Source organism: Suricata suricatta, chromosome 4 (genome assembly GCF_006229205.1).
Source record: "Suricata suricatta isolate VVHF042 chromosome 4, meerkat_22Aug2017_6uvM2_HiC, whole genome shotgun sequence".
NCBI classification, from domain to species: domain Eukaryota; kingdom Metazoa; phylum Chordata; class Mammalia; order Carnivora; family Herpestidae; genus Suricata; species Suricata suricatta.
In genome coordinates this window covers 96,595,011-96,611,982 of record NC_043703.1, presented here as the reverse complement: position 1 = coordinate 96,611,982, position 16,972 = coordinate 96,595,011, and the positions used below count along the sequence as shown (strand labels likewise).

The 16,972-nt window shown below is 36.9% G+C and overlaps 1 protein-coding gene across 11 annotated transcripts in view; it reads left to right on the top strand.

The window, feature by feature from the left end:
* The window catches only part of NRXN1 (neurexin 1), a 1,090,776-nt gene that overhangs the window by 523,435 nt on the left and 550,369 nt on the right, over positions 1-16,972 (top strand). For all 11 annotated transcript variants that reach the window (XM_029937337.1, XM_029937334.1, XM_029937332.1 and 8 more), the window contains one exon: positions 11,403-11,525. In XM_029937337.1, coding sequence (XP_029793197.1) covers positions 11,403-11,525 — 123 coding nt within the window. The remainder of the gene's footprint in view (positions 1-11,402; positions 11,526-16,972) is intronic.

Here is a 16,972-nt window from a genome sequence, read left to right as displayed (position 1 = left end):
GATTTAAAGTGAACTATTTTAAAACATTCTTTGAACAATGTATTTATATAATTTCTGTTCATTTTTACTGTGTTATAATGTAATTATATTCTTAAAAGGTAATATTTCTTCAAATGTATGTCTTTTTCATATTGAAAATTATTTACATCTGAGGTATTTATCCTGGTCTGTCATAAATGGGTACAATCAATGTCAAAGCTATAAAGACTGTTTCTTAGTAGATGATTTAATCCCTGTTGATTTTTGCTTAGATTTATGATATTAAGCTAGATATGGAGCAGGAGGGGAGACAGCTACATATTCTAAAGTTTATTTTGTAGATAATAGAATGGCAGTGGTGTTAGGAAAATGGTAGACACATCTCTGTAGGGTATTTCCAACAGCTCTTCAAGGTCAGATCTTTTGGCAGACAAGACCCATGTTTTCTTATAATTACTCATTCATTCTTGAATCCCTCAATTCCTGAACCAACTATTTCTTTGCATTTGGAAGTGACTGACTGCTAGCCTTAGGTCATTTTGCTCTCCCAGGCCCTACACAATATAAGTTTATTTTCAAAGGAACTGATCAAAAAATCTGTACAAATAGTTAGCCAGATAACTGTTACCCAAGTTCTCCAACTGTATGACTTACTGGATTCCATGCTGCCAAAAATGACAACAAAAGGATGAAGCTTTCTATTTCCTAACACTTCTAGTGAATGTAAATGTTAAAAGTTAATGGAATTTTTTTAACTCTTTCACTTAATTCAGTATGAAGAGATATTTCATCTACTCCACACACACACACACACACACACACACACACACACACACACACAATCGAACAAACTCTAAACAAGTACACCCATTCAATAAGCATTTAACAAATGGCTGTTATCTTCAAGGCACTAAGCCATAGATATAGGATATTTTCTTTGAGATTTTAAACACAGTGAAGGGAAGATAATAATAATAGTGATGATAATATTATTATTATTACTATAACTGGGATTACAATGGACCGGTCTTTGCTTTAAATTATTTGCATAAAATCTATTTGTGTTGGGAAGTATCTCTATTACTAGCTTATTTTACAGATATAAAGACTGAGGCCCAGAGAACTTTACTAGATTACCTAAGTTCACACAGTTTGTAATTTATGGAATAAGGATAAAAACCCAACCTGGTAGTCCAGAACACATGCACTAGACTGAGACATACACATTCTAGCACCTTTAAAAACTCAAGGCCAGAGGCACCTGGATACCTCAATCACCTAAGTGTGTGACTGTTGGTTTTGGCTCAGGTCATGATCTCACAATTCATGAGATCTCTTTCTCTCTCTCTCTCAAAATAAATACATAAACTTTAAAAAAAACCCACAAGGACAGATTTAACTAATAATCTAACCAAAACAGATACAATGTAATTAATTAGCATGTGACTATTTTGTTTCTCCACAGAAATTAGTTTACAAAATGTCTTTCTTCTGTTGTTCATCTTCATTTTAGAAAAACCAACACCTTGAAGCTCAGTCTGGCTTTACATTATTTAGCCAAAGTACTTTTTAATTAGGGAAGGATGTTTCTAATACTTACAATCTAAGGAAATGTATCTATCCTTAGGACTCTATAAACATCATCTTGCTTGTCCAGAAAAGGCACATAGCTCTTCTTGAAGTCATTCTGAAGAGTTGTCAAGGATGTATCCTTCACTAAATTGAAGAGACATTGAATAGAGAGAGAGAGAGAGAGAGAGAGAGAGAAGAGGGAGTTACATGAATTGGCAGGTAGCTCAGCCTCATGGTTGTTAGGATGATTATTAGTCTGTCACCAAGCCCAAGTCCTGATTGGCACCAAGCCCAGCAGGTAGGTCAGCTCTGACACAACTCTTCTAATACCCCAGAGGCCTTGTCATCAAGTGCCAATGAATAGGGAAGGTGACCCAACCTTACCTCTTAAGGGAATAAATGAAGTATTTTGCTTCCAGCCTTGTCTGCATATTTCCAAATATAGAGCTAAATGAAACTTAAAATAAATAAGCACAAAACTTAATTCTTCTCTTCAGGGCTGGCTTCAGCAGCATACAGTTTGCGTAGTCACCCATAGCTCTATGCTTAGAAGGACCGACCTGTGCTTAAATTCATGGTCTGCTGTAACTGTCCGAAAATGCTTCATTTTGAATAAGAGCCCCACGTTTTCAGTTTGCACCAGACTTGCAAATTATTTTGTGGCTCATTCTCCTAGTAATGTTAGTAAGTAGTAGAAGAGGAATTTGGAAGTTCAATTTACCTGTGTCTAATATTAATTTATAATTAAATTCCCTAGCTGATTCACATGATAAATAAAAACATAAGAATTTAGCTCCCAGCCCAATATCTAGGCATGGAAAAAGATAAAATAGAAATATTTAATGAAGAGTTACTCCTCTCTCCTCCTCCTCCTCCTCCTCTTCCTTCTCCTCTTCTTCTACTTCTTCTTCTTTAAGCAAAGGTTAGATTATTTTTTAAAGTAATTATTTTAAAACCAGAAACTAAAGGCAAAACTTAACAGCAGGCTGAAAGTGTCATAATTACAACCTGAGAAACACATCCTCTTGTCATTTACAGGTAGGAGGGCTGGTGCCAGGAATCATGACTCAGGCATCAAGCAGCGTGGTGCTAGCCCGTTTCTCCTGCTTTTCTCTCTTCCCATTACTGTCACAATGACAAGGCTTGCTTCCATTTTCCCACGGGGTCCTGCCTCGCACCAGAGGTTACTGTCCTCAAAGTCAACTGCCAAATGAAACGTGTTACTATCCAGAAATGTAGATATATGTAGACATCTAATTTTATACACACACATACAGAGATATCATGCATTTTAATAAAGGCTGCTGTTCTGAATTTGTAGAGCCAGGAAAAGTAACTAAATTTTAGAATAGGTGGCCTTGGGATGCCTGGCTGGCTCAGTCGGTAGAGCATGTGACTCTTGATCTTGAGGTTTGTGAATTTGAACCCCCATGTTGGGCGTAAAGTATACTTAAAACAACAACACAACAAAAACAACACAGAGGCTTTGCAATTGGTTTATGCCATTTAAATGCTTTCTAAATTGCTTTCAGTTTTTGTTATGATGTTGTTTTACTGATAAGAAAACTCAGATCAGGAGCAGTAAGAGGGAGACTCAAGTAACATAATTTATGTTATGCTAGATTTAATGGCAAAATTGAATCTAAAACTCAGGTCCCCTGACTCATAAGTTCTTGAATATATTTCCATTATTTATTTCTTTAACACTCAATGTAAAAGTCTATGAGATAAGGCACTTAAGTTGCGTATTTATTTATGTGTCCTTCACACATAAATAACATATAAAATACACATAGACTCTAGCACACAGAAAACTGCCTCTTTTAATATGTGATTTTACTGAAACAAAGCCACACCCATCTGTTTACATATAGTCTATGGCTGCTTTGAACATAGCCAAATATATTTACTTCCTGGTCAGTTACAGAAAAAGTGTTTTGACCCCTGATTGATTAGAATGCAAGCATCCTGAGAATCTAAGTTGGGACATACACATGCTGAGAGCAGTGTTTTGCACAAAGTAATTTTTAAACTAAAATAGTAGGATATGAATACTACATAATCCAGAATAATAAGAGCAGTTAAATAGGATAGACAACAGACACAATATGAACCATTCAGTTTTTAAATTTCATAATTCTAAGATGCTGTGGTGCTGTAACTCCTAATTCAATTACTGGGTGCATTTTAATAAAGGCTGCTATAGGCAGTTTAATGATCTAAAGAATAATTGAACATTCAGGTATAAATATAGAACCAATTTATATGCATATATATGCATATACATAAATTGAACCAATTTATATGCATATATATGCATATACATAAATTGGTTCTATATATACATATAAAAATTGGTTCTATATTATATATACATATATGTATATATATGGGTTCTTTATGTGTGTATGTGTATACACACACACACACACACGCATATATATGTGTGTAAGCAATGCTTGATTTTTTTAAGTAACAGTGCTTTGAAAACTTTAGGATTCACTTTCACATAATGCCCTTCTTCAGCTGTAGTTGGAAGCATACAACCTGTTCACAATAAAACGGAGGTAGTAGATGGGTCGTTTCCAAAAGGCAAACAAAATGGATTTCTACCTGCCTATCTTCTCTGCAGATTGCTTGGTTATGGCTTTCCAGAAGCACCCATAGAAATCCCCTTGCTGAATAAGTGGCTTAATTGAGTGAGAAGATTAACTACTCAAATAGAAGATAAGAGTATAAAATAGAAATTGCTTACATTTGATGTTTAAGTCAACAAAAAGGAAATCCAGAGCCAACTGGTTTGAACTCTACTAAGAAATAGCATAGTTGGTATAGATGTTCCACTTACGTAGTTAACATCTTTAAAATATACAAATAGAAATGATGACCTAACAGGTATGTAGGAATCTCAGCTTTGTAGCCCACACATCTAGCTGTTTTAAAAATCAAAATATAATAGGTATGAGCTTACTTTTCTCCAGCCACATCCATCTTTTAGCTCTGGAGACAGTTGTCATTTTAGCGTACTGAACATCTTTGATCACATCCCTTCATAGATTCCTTAGCTTGGTTAGATTCATCTATATTGCTCTTTACTCTTTTCCTTCCACTTTCAAAAACTAGTATAAGTGGTTTACAAAACATTTTCACACAAGACTTACTTCCAAAAAAATATCTAAAGTTAGTATTATGTGTATTTTGTTATATATTTTTTGGTTAAAAAATATCCATCACAAATATTAAAATAAACTTAAAATACACTTGAAACAAACTGATATTGGTCAATAAAGGTTCATTTAGTCCTTTTAGAGATAGGTAGATTGATAGATAGAGAGATAGATAGGCAGATGAGAGAGAGAGAGAACTATCTAGATAGATTAACCTTCCATGGAACTATCTGTAAAATTAAAGAGTTGGATTAATTATCTGTACATCTCTTAGAAGCTATTCCTTTATTAAATAAATTCACTTATTGATCTATGTCAGTACTTTCAAATAGAATTTAAAATGATTAAGAAATATTTTTAAATAATTCATTGTGGAGAAAAGCCAATATGAAAAAAAGAAAGGAAGGAAGGAAGGAAGGAAGAAGTTAAGGGAAGAAAATAATCTAGTTGATCAAATTAAGTGCAAATCCTAAATCTTTATTTTCTTATGGCTGGAAATAAGGAAAGGCAATCTATTCCATAACTCACTAGCCCTAGCGGGAAATGGCCTACAAAATCTTCAGAAGACAGCCTATAAATTTGTATTTTACAATTAAGGGTGTGTTGACAACTCCTGCATGAGGACTGATAATGCACATAAACTAACAATGGTAACTTTGAATAGCTCTGGACATTGATATATATAATAAATAATGTTCTGGAAGACTAGGGTTTTTTTAAATTCATAAATAACATGAATCTTTCCTTTTTTAATCAAATCTGATTTTAAAACTAAAGGGTTACTTGCAAATGGTTTTTAAAAAACCCTTTTTGAGTTTTATGGTAAACAAAAGTATCTTTTTTCTAAAAGGGAGAAAGGAACCAGCTACTTTCATCAGGTGTTCTGGGTACTGTCTTGGGACCAAGTTAGCCTGCTTCGTTTCTTAATTTTTTTTAGGTTTATTTATTTTAGGAGAGAGAGGGCACAAGTGGGAGAGGGGCAGAGAGAATGAAAGACATAATTCCCAGCAGGCTCCATGTCATCCACACAGAGCTCTATGTGGGGTCGAACTTACAAACTGTAAGATCATGACCTGAGCAGAGATCAAGAGTTGGATGCTGAACCAACTGTGCCACCCAGGCAGCCCTAGACTGCTTTTTAAATAGCAGGGCAACTCCCAATTTACATCATTTTTATATTCTTTATGCAAGATTAGAGGTAGCAAAAGAACAATTCCATTGGTTTAAAAATAATAAATGATGGCCCCAGCTTAGCTCCTGTGTTTTCACATTGGACAAATATATTTGTTCTGAGTAAGGCAAGCTTAGATTGAGACTGGGTCAGAGTCTCCAACCCTGCCCATCCCTGATCTAATTTTTTAAACTGAGGAGAAAATCATTTACCACAGTTAAAGGAGTTTCTTTAAGATCACTATTTTATAAAATCACCTTCTGATCTGTGATTTTGTTTCCTAAGTGGATTTGTCCATTAGGCAAGGACATATCCTGGTAAATGGAATAGTGTATTTCCTGCTCCCAACTAACCATTTAGTAATTATTTGGTGCTAAGTATTGAGCAGTACCCAGTTGACATACAGCTCTTCTTAAATTGTGACTACATAAGTTAATAGATCCATTTGCTAGCATAATCAATATTGGCCTGCTGTTTTGATTTGAGTAATAGGTCTAGAATAGCTCTCTGAAGTTCTCTCTGTCTTCTGCCTCAAAAATCAACACAAAAATGCTGAAATTAACAATTATAATTAAATCTCATAAATTTAGAAACCTCACTATATATAATATTGCACTCTTTCATGTTGCCACAAGATTAGAAAACAGAGCAGGCCACTTCTCTTCCTTCAAAGAATAACAGAATTTTAAAGTTGGTTTATAGGAGAGCATTTTTGACATGATCTTACCAAGTATCCTCATTTTACAGATGAAATATGCAGAACATGAAAGATAAATGACTTACTTAAGATGACATTAGTAGACAGCAGCCCTAGGAAAAAATCCAATTTCTCCACTATCACCTCTTACAGTGAAAATGTAGTTGAAAGTTCACTAGCAAATGTGGTTACTAATCTGGTCAAAAACAGCCATCATCTTTTATTAAATGTATTTCCAGATGGTTAAATCAAGGCTCTATAAAAGTAGCAGATTTCAAAGAAGGATTTTTTGACTACTGACTCCACCCCTCACCCCCCGACACACACCTCTTCTTCTCTGTCTTGTACCTCAAGTTGCCATTATCTTCAGTCCTTCTTAGGAGTAAAATTGTAGAGACACAAGAACTTTATACATGGGTAAGTTGTCAAAGGACAACTAAGTTGAACCAGATTGAGGAAAACTGACATGTTTATTGTCTCTACTTCCATTTGTGATTAATACATTTAATGAATCCAAATTAATTAAATTTAGCCTCAGAGTCACCAGAAAACCTGGTGAATACCACCAACTAGAAAACACTTATACCATAGTTTAACTCCTGTTGAAAAGAGGCAGTATTTATTTATGACTGACTTCACCTTAGATGGAGAACAAATTGTACTCGAGAACTGAATCGAAGAGTCAGCTCTTGGTGTCCTTTAAGAAGTTTAGTCTAGTTCGGCATAATATAATGGGAGAATGATTTGAAGTTCACTAGACTGCCAGTCTGGGGCTGTGAACTCTTCATATAAACAGTAGAACATCATCTAATTGCTTCAGATCTCACGTTGTTTGTATATGGCTCTGTGAGCTTCTCTACCTCCCATGACCCTTCTAGTTCCAAAATTCTTTAACATAGCTTTATAGAGCTGACTTTTGATTCAGTCTGGTTAGATATTGGCTATATTTGTTCAGCCTCATTACACCTTTTATTGTCGGCACATCATTTTGAGGCCTATGGAAGAAAGGACAGTAGAAGGGACTTGGAAAATCTCAAGATCTCAGTCTTAATTCCAGTCCTTACTGCCTCTGAGACTTCTAATCTTATACACTCGACCATTTTAAGTCTTCTTTCTTAACTAAATCATTGGGGGGGATCTCTATGGCTTGAATAATAGATTACAGGAAGGACCAAGTGTAAAAATAGAAATAAATTTTAACTCTCTATGAAACATAAGGAATAATTATCTTTAAAATAGAAACAATGCTGTGGACTTTCTTTAAAATCTTTAAATTATTGCTTACTAAGTCTGCTTAGAGTCCTATAACAAAATGCCATGGACTTTGTCACTGAAACAGCAAACATTTACTTCACACAGTTCTGGGCTCTGAGAAGTCCAAGATGACTGTATTGACAGGTTTGGTACTTGGTAAGAGTTCTCTTCCTGGCTTGCAGATGCCAGCCTTCTTTCTGTGTCCGTGCATGATGGAAAGAACTCTGATGTCTTTTCTTATAAGAGTACCAGTCCTGTCACAGGGCTCTACACTCATGACCTCATCTAAACCTAATTAACTTGCAAAGGCACCACCTCCTAATACCATCGCATTAGGGGTTAGGGCTTCAACATATGAACATTCAGTCCATAATACATTCATGCTGGGAGAAAGATGTTACTTCCCATGTTTTGCTATCCCCCAAAAGAAGAGGAAATCTCAAAAGGAATTCAGTTCATTTATGGCTTTAGTGATTATACTGTTGCTATTAAAATTTTGACAGGAGGACAAATGACTCTCAAACTCAGAATTACAACAGTTAAGTCATCTTTCTTTACCAATTCCATATGTTTTTCTTTATTTATTTTTGAGAAACAAGTGGGGAAGGGGCTTAGAGTGAGGGAGACAGACTTCGAAGCAGGCTCCAGGCTCTGAGCTGTCAGCACAGAGCCTGACATGGGGCTCAAATCACAAACTGTGAGATCACGACCTGAGCCGAAGTCAGAAGCTTAGCCATTTCCATATGTTTTAAATGTGAGAATGTGAGATCTCTAAGGCATTACGGAGATTATCTACACCATCTCCTCCCTTTTATAAATAAGGTTGCTGAGACCACCAGAAGCTAAATGTTCTAGCAAATTGCTGATGATGGGTGGATTCAGTCCCAAAATGATGGCCCTCCCTCTGTATCATTCCTGTAGTACCTTTTCAAGTTGCGGTGTTCTGTTTCGAGATTTCCTTTCACCGTAGCTTATGTAGAGGATGTGTAAGATCTCCTAACATGTAGTCATTCTGTAGAGCAACCTGGAAGTCATGACGAAGAGCAGCTTTCTTATCTCCATCTATTCATTTAGATTTAAGGAAACTGAGAAGTTTCTAGCCAAAGGTCATATAGCTTGGAAACAGGCTAATGTACGGGAAACCATGCAGGCTTTGGGTCACTCAGAACTAGGATGGGACACTGTTCCACCACATTTTAGCCATGTGACCTTGGGGCAAAATGTTTTAGCTTTCTAGGCCTTTATATCCACATCTACAAAAGGATAACCATGTAAAGATGAACTAAGTTAGCAGATAAGACACCCCGAACATAGTAAGCATCTACCAGCCCCCAACTACTCTTCTCAGTAGCAAATCAAGGACTAACAACCACAATTCTTAACTCCTTGCCAGTACACTATGCATTACACCTCAAGTTGCATAGATAACATTGTTTTGAACTGAGACTATTAAGTGAATTTGTAAAACCTTGTCTTCCAAAATCAATCTCTTCACATTTTTAATAATGCAAGAAAGGAGCTTGAAGTTGGCCCACAGAGATTTTTATGAACCAAAGGGTTATTTTTAATTGGATTTTGTGCCTGTTGTTATGGAAATAGTTGTTTCATAGATTAAGCATTATGACTTGAGAGCAAGATCAAGCCCAGAATGGGGTATAATGATGATATCACCCTTAAGCTTCTTTTTCTTGACAAAACACTTTTAAAAATAAGAGAAGGGGAGTGAAGCTGCTTCAAAAGGACACATTTCTAAGGGAAAAAAAATCTTCCCTATAAAAATAGCTTTAACATGATGTATTCTCTTTTCAAAGATCAAAACTAAGAATGACCCTTGCTGCCAGTAGGATGCTAAGATTCTGCAGAGTTATTAAGCGCTTCTTTCTTCACTGTTGAAACTAGAAAGAGTTCCTTTGATCGTGGGACTTGCTTTCAACATTTGGCCTCAAAGCTTTTTTTTTCTTTTTTTTTTTCAGTTGCTGAACTAACAGGCATCCTCTAGTTATTTAGTGATCAATCTCTCAAAACTATTCTGTCCAGAGTAGTTTTTATTCATGTACCTGGATTGGACGTATAATTTTACTTCTCTAGTGAAACTGATGCAGAACTTGCATCAGTAACCTCCAATGAGAGAAACTGGGGCTGGTTGGATAGCCAGCAGTGCCAAAAGCAAACAAGGATTTCTTGTTGGATGGACTACTGAAGTTTTTCTACTCGGTTCTCTTATTATCTCTCTTCTTCCCTCCACCTCCCCCTTCTCCTTCTCCTTGTCTTTTCTGTGCCCTCCTATGATCCTTGGATATTGAATCATTTTGCTGGTAGAATTTGGTTGAAGAAATTGTGAACCCAATCCTGATCCTGAATCAGTTCATGAAACTCAGTGGTATCATTTTTTTTCATTACTTTAGCTTACCAACAAGTTTCAGTACTTGCTAAATAAATGGGAAAAATGCATCACCAAATAATGTATCTTTAAAAACTTTTCATAATTTTTTCTTAGTGCATCATAGTATTAGATTATAGAAATGCTTTATTTTAATCAAAAATTTTCCAGTTAAAGATTTGTTTGTTTTTTTCCCTTTTTTTGTTTCTAAGTAGAAAAAGGATGTTTGTCTAAGTTTGTCATTTTAGTGATGTTCATAAAACAACTTTCTGAAATAGTATGTCTTTTCTAAGTCATTTGCATAGATTTACATGGATTCCCTGGCAGCTACTCTCCCAGATGGTTAATTTTCTTGCCCTTTTTCTTTTGGACCTCAGCTGGGAATCCCTGCCCTCTAGTGCTGTTTAATCTCATTTTCTTTTCCTTCTCACTCAACACTTAGACCTTCATTGGCTATAACTTCTTTTTTTTCCCCTTCATTTCCTAAGAGTCAATACTTCTATCTAAATCCACTTTCCGTGCCTTCACTAGGCTTAGGTTTTAGACACAACATTCCGTAAATTTGAGAACTTGGTGAACATTGGAGGTACGTGATGTAAGGGTGAAGAGCAGCTGCCGCACAGTATACTGCTCAGCGCAGTCTCCTCACTGGATTCTAATCAGCCAGTTGCCCTAGCCTGAAGAAGCCTAGCCAATTACTTCAGGTCAGCTATCTTCCTGAAGTCAGAGGTTACAAGACTGCAGTCTACTTCATGAGCAAAAAAGCATTAACTATAAAGATCAGAGAATTCCTTAGGAACAACAAGAACAAGTCTGTGTAAATTTGGGAGGTTTCCTGATGCTGTATTGACTGTGCCTATTTATGACAACAAGGTTCATTCACCTGTCTTTGATCAATGCATAATGTTAAAGATTCTTCTTAAAGTGTCACACCTGAATGTCTGTTCACTTGTCATTTACCTTGCTTGCTCTGACTCTAATGGGTTTGAGAATTGATCCAGCCAGTCTCTTCTCTCCTCTCTCTCTCTCTCTCTCTCACCTTTCTCTCATTTTCTTCTCTCTTGTCTCTCCTCCCTCTCCCGTGCTTTTCCCCTTACTTTGTCTCTTTCTCTCACTCTCTGTGAGGTTCATTTGCTTGACTGATTCTGAGTGTCCATAATGACTGTTTGGCATATTCTACAGGCAAAGGTCCCGAAACCCTTTTTGCCGGCTATAACCTCAATGATAATGAATGGCACACAGTGCGTGTGGTCCGTCGAGGAAAAAGTTTAAAGTTAACCGTGGATGACCAACAGGCCATGACAGGTAAATCCCCCCGGTCTCGTTGCCTTTTCTTTTGCTAAAACTTTTGAATTTGCCATTTCTTGCAGGTGACTATAAAACCAACTACACAACTTGAAGCTGATACACACAGATTCCGATTTTTCCAGCAATGATTCCATTTAATAAGCAGCAGGTTAAATGTTTCTTTCTCTCAAATGAGCAACACTCTTTTGTCATTTTTCTTTCCTATTTAATAATTTAAGAAGACATTATATATTTCAGTGTTGTGGGTGATAAGTATCACAGGGCCTCATAAAATATTGAAGTCATTGTTTACATGCCAATTTCTGTCCAATTTCTTTGTTATATATCTTGACAATAAACAGCAGCAAGTTCTACTTTTTACTGTCTGGGTAAATTGATAGATATGCTGGCATTCTGTCAGCTGAACCACTTTTTCATTATAAGCTATAATAGATCATTTCTGGCCATTTACCTCAGTTGGTTAAACTCTCATATTAAGGATGTCAACTTCAATCCCTGATATGTAGATTCCTAACTGAGGTGAGCCATAGAAAAGTCCACCCCAGAGACATAGGGAAACCGAATGAAAGAGGAAACGGTGCTATGCTTTTATTCTAAAAATAACTGAAAGTAACTACGAGCACCTGACCCACTGGGATAGTAACTCCTTTTGCTTTTTAGAGAATATCTCTAAAATTATTAATTATTTTAGTACAAGGCACGGGATAGTTCTTGTGCAGCCGGGAAGTGTGTCCTACATTCAGTCCTGAGGGGTTCCTGTGAGCAGAGATCCGTTGATTCAGTCAATGTGGAAATAGCATGTGTGGGATTTTAACTTTCGAGAGAATCATTTCTGACTTCAAACAAAGCAAACTGCCAACTGATAGATCTTTTTACTATCAATTCAGTAGCGCTTTATGGCTCTCCAAAACTTTTTTCTATATGTAGGTGGAACTTTATTTCAGAATCACCTGAACAGCTTGAAAGGACCAATTCATGGCCTGACAACACAGAGAGTCTAGGAAAGAGTACAATATTTTCTTTTTCTTTTGGGTTTCTTTTGTTGTTGTTTTGTTCTCGTTTTTTTTTTTTTTTCTTATTTAAAATCTCTTGAGAGGGGACTCTCATGCAGCTGGTTTATGGATTAGCAATTGGAAAGCACTACTATGTTGTATCATTTTATTCTCTGAGAAAGGAAATCAACCAGAGAGTGGTTAGCCTCAGTCTTTATTCACAATTGCCAGACATGAGAAGATTCTAAAGGTACTGTGTCAACCTGGTGAAGGAAAGCAGAATTTTTGCAGGGCTTTGGCAAGAGCGTCAACTCAAGTTCAGCTAGTTTTGGTCAAGGCTGGGTCTTAGAGGAATGAATTGTTTTTGTGGCATCCATTGTCTGGACGATTGGGTTTCATTAAAAGGAGTAGAAATGAGGAGTTTGTGTGTGATGTCATATGCAAGAGGTTGTGAATAAATAGCCGCCTGGGCCATGGATCTGTGAAAAACACAGGGGAACATTCTTTAGTCCCTAGGCATGTCTCAAATCTCACACAACCCAGTGAAGCGGATAGCACATATGCATTCTCATTTTGAAGATGAGGAAATTGGGACACCTGGGTGGCTCAGTCGGTTAAGTGACCAAATGTCTCCGGTCATGATTTTGTGGTTCCTGAGTTTGAACCCCACGTTGGGCTCTGTCCTGACAGCTCAGAGCCTGGAGCCTGTTTCAGATTCTGTGTCTCCCTCTTTCCCTGCCCTTCCCCTACTTGCACTCTGTCTCACTCTCTCAAAAATAAACATTAAAAAAAATTTAATAAAAAAGAAAAGATGATGAAACTTTCATCAAAGGTTCACAGGGGTTAAAGTGACTTACACTTCTTTGAAATGCCATTGTTACCAGAACTTAGAAGAGGAGCTAGGCTTATGTTTATTGCTGTTGATGATTTGCTTTTTGACTCATAAACATCATGCCACAAGGATATGCACACACCTAAAACTCACACAAGAACTGATAGTCTAGTGCAGTAATGAGGTACTGAATGGTTGATGTAAGCAATTCATGATCTTGGAGTTCAGGAGAGAGGTTGAGGACCTTGGTTTCAAAGATAGCTTAAAGCAATAGATGATATTTGAACTAGGCTTTAAAGAGAGAGTAACGCACATGAGAAAAGTATTTTGGGGGAACATTACATACTGAGAAGAATGGCTCCAATGGTGCTACATGGACTAATATTCAGGGGACAGTTTTGTTTTGTGTCATGCATCCATATGGTAGTTGACAGGACTAAACTGGCATTTTGGGGAAAATAGGTTAGTGTGCTCATGGTGTTCATGTTTAATGAACCTTCAGGCAACTGGAAATATTGAGAGTAACCTGAGAGAATATGTTTTGAGCAAAATGAATCCTGTGCCATATAGTACATGCTTTAGGGTGTAAAGTCATAGGTCCTGAACTACAGCAGATGAAGAAGGGATAGAAACAAAAGTATGGTGTAACATAATCTGTTAAATTTTATTTAGAAATAATTTCAAATTTACAGAAACCAAAAATAAAAGCAGTACAAAGAACACTGATATATCTTTACTATTGTGAACGTTGTATCCCATTTGCTTTGACATTTTCACTCTTTTTTTTCCATAACCAGTTGAGGAAAAATTAAATACAAAATGTCCCTTTACCCCTAACTATTAAAGTGTGCATTTTCTAAAAATAATGATATGCCCTTACATAACAAAGAGTTACCAACTTCGGTAAAGTGTTGCTCAGATGCAATATATTTTATTTGTCCTGTCATCCATATTACAGTTGAGTCCACTGACCCATTGTTGTCTTTTATAGCATCTCCCCTCCAGCACAGTGTGCAGCCTGGGCTCAGGCACCACATATAGCTTTCAGATCTCTTTAGCCTGCTTTCATCTGAAACATTTCCAGCAACTGTGTGTGTGTGTGTGTGTGTGTGTGTGTGTGTGTGCGCGCACACGCGTGTGTGTCATGACACTGACATTTTTGGAAAATATAACCCTCCCAACTTTTATCACTGTAAAGTCACTTATTTTGTGTTTGATGTTTTCTCCTGATTCAATTCAGGTTTTGCATTTTGGGGTTGAATTCTGCATTGGTGATTTTGTGGCCTCTTTCTAGTCTCCTGTCTGAAGGCACGTGACATCCATGTATTGATCAGTTATTTAATTAAACCACTTAGCCAACACATTGTCTAGTTTCTCTGCTACATGAAGAGTATGTTTTCTCCCTTGTCACCATAAACTATCTGTGGGGAGACATTAAGACCATGAAAATATCTTGTATTTCCTCAAAATTTCACCCCATGTTTAGCATTCATTGAAGATTTTCTCCTGATCCAGTCTTTACTGGATCTCTGGAGATCCAATAAACACAGTTCTGCCAGAAGTGTGTTTGAGAAAATAGAGCAGATAAGGCATAGACCGTGGAAAACAGCTGGGCAACATGACTTCTCTTGTGTCATGAAAGCTACGTCTCTCTCTTTTGTATTTGTTTTTGTTTTGAGGATCCCCTAACTCTTTCTGCTTACAGTTTCCCTCCTCTCCATTGTTTATACATTGTTGGTAAGACCTGCAAATTATATCTGCAAAATTATCTCATTTCATACATCTTTTTTTTTTCCATTTCCGCTATAACCACCCTACCTCAAATAGTCTCCAATTTACTATTCCTACATCAAAGAGGTTGAACACACACATATAGACACTGACTCATGGCCTCTGCCTGCCTAAAACCCTCCAATGCCTACAACTAGAATCAGGAGGCACAGTGCGGTATCTGGCCCGGGACTCTCCTTCCCGTCTCAGGTGAGCTGCTCATCTCAGATGCTTCTGATTCTGCAGCCACACTATCTCTTTTTCACTGGGACGCCTTTGGTTGCCTGTGTTCCTTTCTGGAATCCAACTCCCCATTCTGCTTCTCCAGTTCTTACCAGAACGCATTCGTTTTCTCTCTCTCGCTCGCTTGCTCGCTTTAATTTTTTTAATGTTTATTTATTTTTGAAAGAGCCAGAGACTGAGTGGAGAAAGGGCAGAGAGAGAAAGGGAGACACAGCATCCGAAGCAGGCTCCAGGCCTCAAGCTGTCAGCACAGAGCCTGTTGCGGGGACTCAAACCCACGAACAGGGAGATCGTGACCTGAGCCAAAGTCAGACGTGCAACCAACTGAGCCAGCCAGTTGCCCCAAATATTTCAAATTTAACTCAAATATCAACTCAGGCCCCCCATTCCATACTTACTAACACAACATCCTGTTTATCAAATTCATAGAAGCTTTTGTTGTTGTTGTTTTGTCATTATATATTTCATTATTTCCTTACCTCTTTCTGTCTGCCTTTCCCCAATAAACCACGAGTTTTGTAAAATGATACTACTTCTTTATTGCCTAATACAGTACCTAATATAGAGTGTACACTCTATAACTTTATGTGAATTAACAAGTTGATGAGGGGCTGGGGGTTATGTTCTGTAGCAGAAATTTAACCCGATTCTGAGCAAGATTAAACATAATCTGGCTGATATTGTTATCCGTTTGTATGTAAAGATTGAGTTTGCATTGTGAGATGTCTTTGCAAACACACTGTCCAGGCGGTTGTCCTTTGTTGGAGATTATTGCCAATCCAGGATAGCCACACCCTTCGATCAGAGGCATTTTGCTCATTCCAGACTTTCTTTTCACTCAGTCTCTGGAAAAGACACTACATTTTTAAATGCTCAGAACCTTAAAAAAATCTTTCTCCTTCAATGTCCTTTAGTTTTTCATAATCAATATATGTGTATAATAATAGAGGTGGCTACATTACTGCCAGAGGATTAAACTCTGGAATAAATTCTGAGGAAAAAATAATGTTTAGAAGGCAGCAGTTAATGTCTTCTTAGTCCATGGATAATGGCTTTTAGGTGCTAATTCTCCCCCGGCAGCAAGCACATCTGCCATTACTGTCAGTGCGATTTATATACGCTTATTAAAGAAAGAATAGACTCTTGAACATGGGCCATAATGATTTTTCTTGTAACTGGGCCATGGTTGCTCCCAAACTGTTTTACTACCTTTTTATTATTTATGCTCTGCATACATATTCTATCCCTTTGAGAAAAGAAAACAGACATTACTTCTTATTTTTATCACTGAACTTCTAGGTTCTGTGAAGCAAAATGTGCTTCCCTAATTCAGAGCTATTAAGAATTTGTCAATTTGGGATAATATTTAATTGTAAGGGTTTGATTTGGGGGGGCAGGATATTTCCTTACTATCTATTGGCTCATTAATGGAACTTTGAAGAAAAACATGACAGTTTCAGGGTTGGGGTGGGTTCATTGAGCTAGGGCTCCTATTTCATATAATGAAAAAGATTAAAAAATCAACACAAGGAAGCCCAAGTGATTTATTTTAGCTTTTTATATTCTCCCTTTATATAGCTTATTAATTCAATGTTTCTGATGTGATA